We start from the raw sequence: 10,423 nt of genomic DNA on the forward strand, positions 1-10,423 counted from the left end.
TGAACTTCGCAAAAACAGATACATTGGCACAAAAAAAAGAGACGCTTCATAACTAGAACACCAGTATATTTACATTAATCAAAACAAGTAATTACAATTTTATAACAAGGGATCTTCTCCATTACAACTTACAACTCAAATACACACCAGCACTCACACCAACACACACGCATACATGCATACACAAACACACTTATGGAGGTCAAAGTTTATAACGTACTATTGCCATTCCTACTTTGAACATTGCTGTTTGAGTTTGTGGATTTGTCCAGCAGGTCTGTGTGTGACAGAGAGAAACAGGAACACTTTACAATCAATCTATAGCTATAGGGACCAGACATCAGTGTCTGCTGCTTAGTCCAATCAACTATAACTTGCTTTGGATAGAAGCATCATTAACTGTATTATGCAATGTCTGTTTGAATGACAGGACCATTTCTATCCTGGCTGCTTCAGGAAGAGGAATAAACATATGATTGACAGCATTATTGCGGAAGCATGGAAAGTGATGAAAACTTCAATGTCACTGCCTCCTATGTCTGAAGAGAATCACTAATCAAGAATCACGATTCCATGAGCAGAATCATTTTAATAAGACCTAATGGTGTGATTGCGTCACTTCCTGTTGGACTACAGTTTAGTTGGTGTAGTTGAGTGTAGTTTGGTGTATTACTATGTGTGAGAGCAAACGTAGCGTACAATTTATTAGACAATCTCGGTCATAAAGTTCGTGAAGTCGTCAATGTGCAAGCAATTGCATGCGCGCTCTAAGATTCAGACACTCAACATGAACGCAGTGAAGAGCCAGAACTGTAAAGTTGGTCTGGACAGGTCAAGTGACGGCCAGAGTGTGTGCAAATAACGCTAATTCTACGCCCGGAGGGCTGTAAACGCGCAGTCCTTTTCCTGCAGGTTTTTCAAGATGACGTTTTATTTACACTTCTGACCAAAAAATCTAACACAGGAAATGCCTAAGTTCTTTTCCGCCAGTGTGGGTAAGTTTATTTATTTCTACACGCATTCCTGATTCGTGCTCTCCGAGCTGTGGTTCGAGGCTCAGCTGAGCGGAACCCCGGGCTATTTTTAGAGGCAGAGAGCTTAGAAAGGTCGTCGTTCTTTCGTACCAAAAAATGGGTCATGTCTAAATGTTGTTATCTCTGTGTTACATGATCCCACAACTGACATTTTCAAACCTAGTTCATCAGAAGAAGAAAAAATATTGATAATGATAAAAATTATGTAAAATTAGGCTAAAGCCTTATGATTTTTAATGAACACAGTTCAAACCCACTGGAACGTCTGACAAATGAAACACCACCGAAAGAATCAGCGTGGGGTTTGACCACTTAATGAGCGATCAATAAACAATTTCATATGAGCAATTTCACATCAGATACTTTTTAGCCTTCAAGGACACCATAAAAAAACGAAGGGAATAAAAGACAAGTCGACTCTCTTCCAGACGAAAATATTTTAATAAAATCAAATTGATTACATTAAACTGAAAGTAATGTCTGTGAGACGGCACACGCGATAATGAAACTCAGCAGAAAATGCATAACAAGAATAAAAGCAAGCAAAAATGCACGGACAAGCAGACATTGCTTTAACTTGCGATAAATTAAATGTTGCCTTTTCAAATGGTACATTTCCACTTCAAATATAATTAAGAAAATGTTTGAAAACTTGATAGTCAATCAACATCACCTGCACGATCATATCACTATCATAATAAACGTGCAGACAACACATAACGGTCACAATAACGACCGTCATAATAATTGTGTTTCCTGAAATTTTACATTCCTGAATAGGTAAATGTGCAGTTGGTCGTCGCCTAATCTTTGCATATCTATCTAGATACAGTCATCACTGCCTTATCCAACTTCACCACATTTATAGGGACGAACATGGGGAAAATAGAATAACTGAACCTTCAGCAATGGTCATCCAAACAGAAGACAGTCTGGATGGTGGATACGCGCAGGACTAGTGAACAGTTTGTCGCCAGCTGCTCCCCAACTGTGCTTTTGTTTTACATACGTGGTTTTCAGCCCCCGCATCAACGTCACGCAGCCTGCCCTGTCCTACGTGCTGGTAGGTTTTTTTTTTAGAGGAAGGGGAAAAGGGCCCTCGCGCCCCAGCTGGACTTTATAAATTATGGTACGGAAAGTGGAGTCGCGTGGACAATAGTGCGGGCTTCAGTTAGGGGGCTGATGGCCCTCATCTTTATGATGATGCGTTACTGACAGGATGATATGCTAAACTTTTTTTTTTGTTGCAACAGTTAAAGTCTAAACACTCCTATACGCCGTGTAGTGGCTCGTTTCATTTTAGCAAACAAACGTGTACTCCAACATTAAAACGACTAGAACATATTACAGATACGCTTCGTTGTCTTTCCTAAATTACCCAGCAATGTGCTTGTCCATATTTTATGCATTTGACTTTCTGTTTTTGGGCGGTAACGTATTTTATTTCGAACACATTTCAATGTCATTGCAATATAAGATTTGTTCGTACTGAATTGTAGAGAAGTGTCATTTGGGCTATAGGCTGAAGACTGTTAACAGTTCTCAGTCACACTTAAACAAATACACAGATCCGTATAGAATTCAAGAGTGAGCAGAGTTCTGACACGAGCACTGACGAAGACTGCAGTGGAGATCGAGTTCATACAATATAGTTTTAAACTCCGAGGAAAATATGACCTGAAAATGTATAGCCTAATGATAGATGACAGTCAGTTTATTGGCCACACAGAATAATTGTGCGGTAAACCATTCTTACCATCTGCAACCGCGACAGAAAGTCGGTTAAAGTCATTAACAGGACCCGAAGAATGAGCTTTCGTGATCACTTTTTAAATAATCTCACTGGAAGTGCAAGACTTTCTCCGGACACGGGAACGACAGGTAAGGGCAAAGAGGGAATCCCATGTGATACAGCTGGGGCGCGCGCGCTCCCAGTATCATTGACGCACTGAACGCTGAGCTGTCAGTCTCCAAGCCTCGCGTAGGCATGTCAGCAATTCCTCTATAGGAGCTTTGGGTACCCTTTCTCGACAGGATACTGTCTATGCTAAAACCCTTCGCCCTGTCGGTGGTTTTCGCAACGCTACCTTGTATCATTCCCTTCTGCCTGCTCGATCTGTCGAGTGAGTTCGCTGCCACGCTAAACGCAGGGCTGCCCACGGAATGCGCAGTGTCCTCACAGGAAATGGCGACCTTCTCGAGCGACTGGGACTTTGGACCACATGGCGGGATGGATAAACAGGACCTGCACCAGTCCTCCGCGGGAGTAAGGGATGGGGGACAAGAGTTATGCGCTCCCGGCGACGGGTACAGATCATTCGTGCACATCTGCACCCGATTCTTACTAATCTCGGATAGAGCAGGTTTCATATCCGCACCATATTGATCATTCTGCCGCGGTTGCCTCTCCAAGTCTGTCGCCGTTGCAATAAGGAGGTTAGCAGCAGGTTTGAGACTAGGAGAGGAGACAGACGCATGTCCATTGTTCTTCTTGTAGCGAGTTTTGGCTTCGCGCGACTCCTGGGACTTGGATTTCCTCTTCCTGCGCCTGTAGTTACCGTTCTCGAACATGTCCAGGCATTTGGTATCCAGGGTCCAGTAGCTACCTTTCCCGGGCCTGCCCTTCTCTCTGGGAACCTTAATGAAGCAGTCGTTGAGGGAGAGATTGTGGCGAATAGAGTTCTGCCAGCCCTGCTTGTTGTCGTGGTAGAAAGGGAACCGCTCCATTATAAACTGGTAGATGCCGCTGAGGGTTGCGCGCTGTTCCGGCGCGCTCTTGATGGCCATGGCGATGAGTGCTATGTAGCTGTAGGGCGGCTTCTGCGGAGGCTCCTGACGACCGGGGGTGAATCCCAGAGCGGGGAGAATGCCCCTGCTGTCATTTCCATACAGGTATATCAGGGAGGAATTAGAGAGACTCAGTGTCGGCGGGCTTCCGCCCAGCTGCTGCACTCGGCTGCTATAAAGGCTCATTACTCCACTCCGCTCCGCAGGTCCAGCGTCTAATGTGACCCGTTTCAAAGCAAGGTCCAGCCCGCAGAGCGAGGAACTCCGTGCCTGTTCTCAGGAGAGTCTGCGCTGTTCCCACCGTGTCCCTGCCTCACAAGTCTAAAAATGTTAGATAATTGTTGTACGTTTGCAATTTTATGTTGACTTAGCGCTGGAAAATAAATTGTCTATGATAAACACTCGTTGTGTTCTCAGCCCACCCACATTAATTAAAATTTCATTGCAGAAAGCCCTTGCTCTCTCTCTCCCTGCGTGTCCCCTAGCTACCAGCCAATGGTGTGCTCGGCTATCCGTTCATTTGTTTATAGAATTAGTCTGTTGATAAGTCTGCCCACCCAAGTCGAATCAAGCTGTGTTTATTTGGAAAAATTTCCGGGCACCCAATACATAAACGCACTGATCTGATGTTTGAAGTATCACGTCCACCCTTGACGCTGAAAGTTGCTCGCACAGAGAGAACAAGCAAACGTAGCGGGGTTCGATCTGGGAGTCGCTGTTGATTACTTGAAAGGAAAATAAAGTATGAGTAAGGAAATAACTTAAACAATCATTTTATATTGATGTTTTTTCAACGTCTACTTGCAGCTAAAATTGGGATTTTTTCATAAACAATAAAGTGCTAGGTATATTTTTAACCCGTGTTCCATTTCTTTCTGTAGACATATACGAGATCGCAAGTGAGATAAAATTGTCGAATATTTATTCGGAATAAGATCAACAGTTATATACTGTTTCCCTGCGGTCCGTGTTCTCTCCGGGCGATCACTTAAACAGCACGGCTCCGGAATACTTTGGGGGGGGGGGGGGGCGAGGGGGCACGGTTCCATACGGCACACGAGCCTATGCTTGTCTCTTCCATAAAAGGGGAGTTTGGCGGGACGAGGAAGCTAAATTGTATTATTTGTGAATGCGTGCCTGTAGCTTTATATTATGTATTTTCCTGTTTATAGGACGGAGGGGGGATTATAACAACTTTACAAGTGCGCACAGCTGGCGCGTGCTTACATTATGAGTTTGGAAGTTTCAACAGATAAACCCAAGTCTTTTCTTAATTTGTCTTTCTTCTTTTCCTTTTTAGTCTGCGTTTGTCCCTTTTATTTTTTCATGCGGTGATTCATTGAGAAATGGAAACAAGACCCAAAAGTCAGCAACGTCACTGACAGTCACAGCGCCTGCAGTGTTTTGTTCATTCAGTCCCACAGAGAGAGCTCCGTGGCATTGTCTTCTCATCTTTATAGAGAGAGTCTTTATTATTATTATTATTATTATGATTATTATTATTATTATTATTATTACTAATTGACTCAGTAATTGTGTGGCCATTTTCGTTCGTTCTTTATAAACATTTCAGGTTTCCCTTGTGTGTTTTCCATCTCTGTACGTGCCTTTTCAGATTTCCGATTTAAGTAATGGCTCACACGTGTCTGACAACGAAGGTCGGATACTCCATCACGTTGAACCGCAGTCTTATCTAAATCATGGGTCTCTCAGCACCCCGATCAAACTAAAACTGTGACATTCGCCTCCGATTATGAAAATTTGACCGCGATAAAAGCACAACAAATATTATGTCATGTGGGGTCGCCTACATGTAAAGCAAGTTTGATGTTCATTTGCTGTTACTCATTTTAAATATTCCTTTTAAACCCGGGTTTCTAAAAATAATTATGGACTTTGTATTAGGCTAGTGTCTAGCGCAGTAACAGGATATGGAACGCCGTTCCATTCGGACGGCGTCTGTGACTGGCCAAAAGGTGACGCCTCGGTCGCTTCTGCAAAACTATAAACAACAGTTTTTCTAATTGTTGAGCTTTCGAAGAACAATTTCCCACTGACCACGGATCGTATTCCTGACCATATAAATCAATACAACCTGTAGTCTACGGCGAGTCCTACGGCGACAGTGTTTTGCAACACAAATAATTGCTGCAGGCCTATTGCTACGAGACGTACAGTGTCCAGTGTACTTATTTTTCCAGTAGTTGGCATCTTAAATTAGGGAATTTCCTACTGTCTTGTAGGAACTTCACTGTTTTTTTTACACTTGGTAGGGGTTATGGGGCCTATATTTATCGATTTAAAAAAATAATATATAAAAAAATTGTAGATAATAAAATAATAGGCTAATAAACCGGGTTTCTAAACGAAAAGAGTATATTGTTATCCGCTATAGTTGGCAGTTATTGGTTTTTGAGATTTATGCAACATGCAACTACCTAATGACTAGATGCAGCAGCTGTTGTCACAGCAAGATCTAACGGGTGAACCCTGTAGATGTGCGGACTGTGGTATGACATACGGGTCTCTCACACAGATAAACAGAATCTCTTCAATCATTCTGAAGAGTTTTGCAAAGAGGTCACATTTTTATCTTTTCTTTAACATAGATGGCGCCTGGAAAATGGGCTCAAAATTAATTAAATTAAATTGTTTTGTTGTAAATGACTATAATATTACTGATACCTGTAATTATGCACAAATACATGGTATTACTTTGACACATTTGCCGTTTTCATTTTATCGTCTTCAAAATAATACTAGTGATTAGTGGTATTATTTCGTTGCCGTTTTGTGAGAAGTAGTCTAGCGATAGTAGGCTAATGACTGCAGGATTATATTTTCTTTATGATTCATCATATGATGATCATTAGGTAGGCTATTTCACTGCACGCCGATTTAAAACAAAGATAAAAACAAATACAGTTGAATAGTTTGGGTTCTTTGTTATTAAAACACTAAATAAATACAAAAACGAATTGGGAATTATATATCAAATCGGCATTTGATTTGATATTAAAATAAACTGCTTGCGCATACTATTTTAATATGCCAATTTTTATATAAAATCAAGAAACTGACTCTATAGCAAAATCTCATTAAATCTGTTTTTCATACAAAACATAGCAAGTCCTTTGTATGATTTTCAAGAATCTTTAAATAAACATAACGCTGATAACATGTAATTGAAGTGCGTGCAGGAGGTCATCACGTGACCAGTTAAACGCACTGTATTCTCAACACACGACACGTGCAGGTAAACAACACTGCTGAACGGGGACTTATAAAGCCAGGGTACGAATTGCATCAAGCTATCGAACACGGAAACAAATTCCTTACAAATACGTTGTGTCCTCCGGTATGCGTTCAAGCAGAATCCTGTAAACACGTTCTTATCATACCTCAGATCAATGCACGCTGTTGCCGAAATCGGCTGTTTACATAGACTTGTGTGTACATGCGTGGCACACAAAGCCGAGCAATGGACACTAAACATCTCAAACATAGTAAAGGGAATTTTTATTGGCCACTAAAAGCCCCGTGTCCCCGAACCTCTCTCTGGAGCCCAGTGCTTGAGGTGCCATTTGATTGAGATGTCTTCCCATCTCCGGAGATACTGTCAGTGCTGCGGTTAAGGCAGAACGGTAGCCTACAGGAAACTGCAGGTGGAGGACCCGATATAGTTGCGCGTATGTATAGCCTATGTATGTGCTGCTTTGCTTTATTTTAACTAGCGCTGGATATTTTCTCTCATTTTGGCGCAGAGGTAGCGGGACCTTGTCCTCTTCGCTGGTAATTGCACAGAACTCGAGCACACGCGCATCGCACGATGCGTGTAGCAGGCTGCACAGATGTCAGGTAGAAGGCCGGTTGGCTAACTTGTGAGTCCGACACCATCAGCGCGTTTGCATGCGTCATCGGGGCTGTGAGTTGACAGATCAGTGTTCAATGGACATGAACCAGGGACCGCGATGGGCAAAAATGACCCCAATTAAAACATTACACGACCTGCAAGCGTGCGCAATAGCACTAGCCACAGGAATTGCCCCGAGACTATTTTGCTTTGCGTACGAATTTCATCCCTGTTCCTCGTGTTCTGCAAGTACCCGGATAACGCATTGAAATGTCATATCAGCAAATCAGCGTCTTTTTAAATAATTCTAAGTATTAAATGGAGTTTAAAAAATATCCGGACATATGCTTCTATTCGGTCTGTAATAAAGCAGAGATATTTGACTGTGGTATAAGCGAGTGCCCTCCTTCACGTTTAATTCTTTATACCCGAATTCGAAATATCTCAAACGCATCAAGGGAATTTATAAGGAGAGTTATTTCAATTTCTGAAAAATTCTAAAATTATTATTTTAAAACATTTACGGTGATGTTATAATGTGATCTATACATAATAAATATACATTTTAAATGTATATTGTAACTAAATATTAATTTACAATGATTTTGTGAAGCGAAGATGTAATGATATAAAATGATGCAAATATAGGCTAGCCTAAATGTAAAGACGGAAATGTATTCAAATAGCCTAATTTATTTTACATTTGCATAAACAATGCGATTTTAATTCAAAGAATACAATATAAATAGAAGGTGATATTTAGAATTAAGTTAAATGAATGATAATGTCTGTGCACACAAGAATCAGGGTAATTTATAATGGTGACGAAGATGAGTGCGAATAGTAAGAATAGTATCAGTTATGGATAATAATTATAATATAATCATAATCGATTGCAGCAGTTTTCTTGGCGTCGAAAACGAGCATTGACTATTAGATATATAAATTATACAAAGGCAATAAACTTACACAATTACAAAGACAAAACCAATTCAGTACATCTCTCTCAAAAGCATTGACACTGAACGTCAATGAGCCGGGGGATAGGCGTGAATGTCCAGGTTACAGTTTTTAAGTTAACAATGGCTACACACATCCATAGCGCGTTTCGCTGACAATCTGTTTGTAATTTACTTTCCCACGCATAGAGCTGTGGGATATTCAGTTTGGACATTTTCATCTGCGAATTGGTAGCCTGTATTTGTTTAACGGGAGAAGCCAGTCTGGCTGTCATATGAAACCTGACACTTGGCAGGCTGAACGAAATTGCATTAGTCTCATATAAGTCAACAACGCTGAAATACTGCATTTGCGTTTAATACGGTTTCCTTGGTAAATTAATTTCTATGCTTCTGTCGCCATCTAGTGGCGTCGGTAAAGGAACGTTTCCCTGTTCATGTCAATAGAATGTCTCGTTAAATAGATTCACAAGAACATGAAATTCATTTTATTATTATGCTTGTGCACACAGGTAGAAAGGCCTAAGCCAGCATTCTGGAGTCTTGAATGCGGTGCTATGATAAAAGTGTACAGATATGTATTAACTAAAATTGTAGGACGGATCAAAATGTAAGGCAGAACAGTCACATATACATATTCACTGATAACATAAACCGTAATCTCAAAATGTAACATTTGCTCCAAATTCTCAAATTCTGATCCTGACGGAGGTGTATGCTGGGTCTTCCCCTCTTAAGTAACTAACTTTGTCACTGATAAATTGACTGCTGATTGAAAGCAAAACAGAAAAACTTGAACATACTGCAGCCTTCGAGGACTTGAGTTCGACACTCCTGCTGTAGTTGTATGGTCCTCTAAGTACGGATTGTTGAGGTTCCTGCAGTCATCGGTATGGGTTGATACGGTATAATGGAAATCCTTCTGACAGCCGGTAGGGGGGTGAATTATAATGGTGCAGATACCATGATGGCCAGCAGAGGGAAAATTGCATCATCATTTTCCTGGGTCTGCTCAAGCAGAAGAACAAAAAAGCTTTGCTCCTCTCAAAGGAGGAACTTTTAATTTTTCATAATTGTACACTGGAGCTAGTGCTATTCTGAAGATCTCTGCACTGTGGGGTTGGTGTTATTCTGAAGATCTCTGACTGTGGGGTTGGTGTTATTCTGAAGATCTCTGCACCGTGGGGTTGGTGTTACTGCAGCAGCAGATGTACAAAGGGGGTTGGTGTTTTTCTTTGTGTCACTGGGCTTTCGAGGAGGGTACAGGCCATGTTTTTGTTGGGAGTGCGCAGCTCCTAACCGGCACCCTGGTCTTACCCCAGCCATGTCTACTCACGTGGAGCATGTGCAAAAAGGGCCCCATCATATTATCATTGGCGCGGTTTATATCAGTTACCAGCAAGCCCTAAACACCTTGAGTTTTCAAGCAGGCTCCCTCCAACTCCAGAGAAAATATCTGGACAGACTACCCGGAATTCCTTATTTTGCCAGACTCATTAATAAACACACCCCAGAGGCCACTGCTCACCCCATGCCATATTTTTCTTAATATACTGTAGCTTTTTAGTGTATTAACCGTTTTGTTATGATGCGGTGATGCATGTAAATTGATACGCAATCAAACAAGCATGGAAACATCCCAGCTGTCTGTGAAGGTTCTGGTTGTAGGGGTTTGTGCAGGTGTTCCCATGCAGGTTGGTGGTTGTGAAGAGTCTCTAATCCCCTCAGTAATACAGGTTGCAGGTACTGCACCTGTATTAGGCTACTGATATCAGACTCTGCAATGCACA

General features: G+C 41.6%; 1 protein-coding gene across 1 annotated transcript; it reads right to left on the reverse strand.

The window, feature by feature from the left end:
* Positions 1-1,713: 1,713 nt before the first annotated feature.
* On the reverse strand, positions 1,714-4,116 carry foxl1 (forkhead box L1). The gene has a single exon (XM_061222663.1). It carries the CDS (start codon positions 4,005-4,007, stop codon positions 2,874-2,876), a length of 1,134 nt encoding a protein of 377 aa, XP_061078647.1. The 5' UTR covers positions 4,008-4,116; the 3' UTR covers positions 1,714-2,873.
* Between the last annotated feature and the right edge of the window lie 6,307 nt (positions 4,117-10,423).

The sequence above is a fragment of the Conger conger genome, chromosome 15 (genome assembly GCF_963514075.1).
Source record: "Conger conger chromosome 15, fConCon1.1, whole genome shotgun sequence".
NCBI lineage: Eukaryota > Metazoa > Chordata > Actinopteri > Anguilliformes > Congridae > Conger > Conger conger.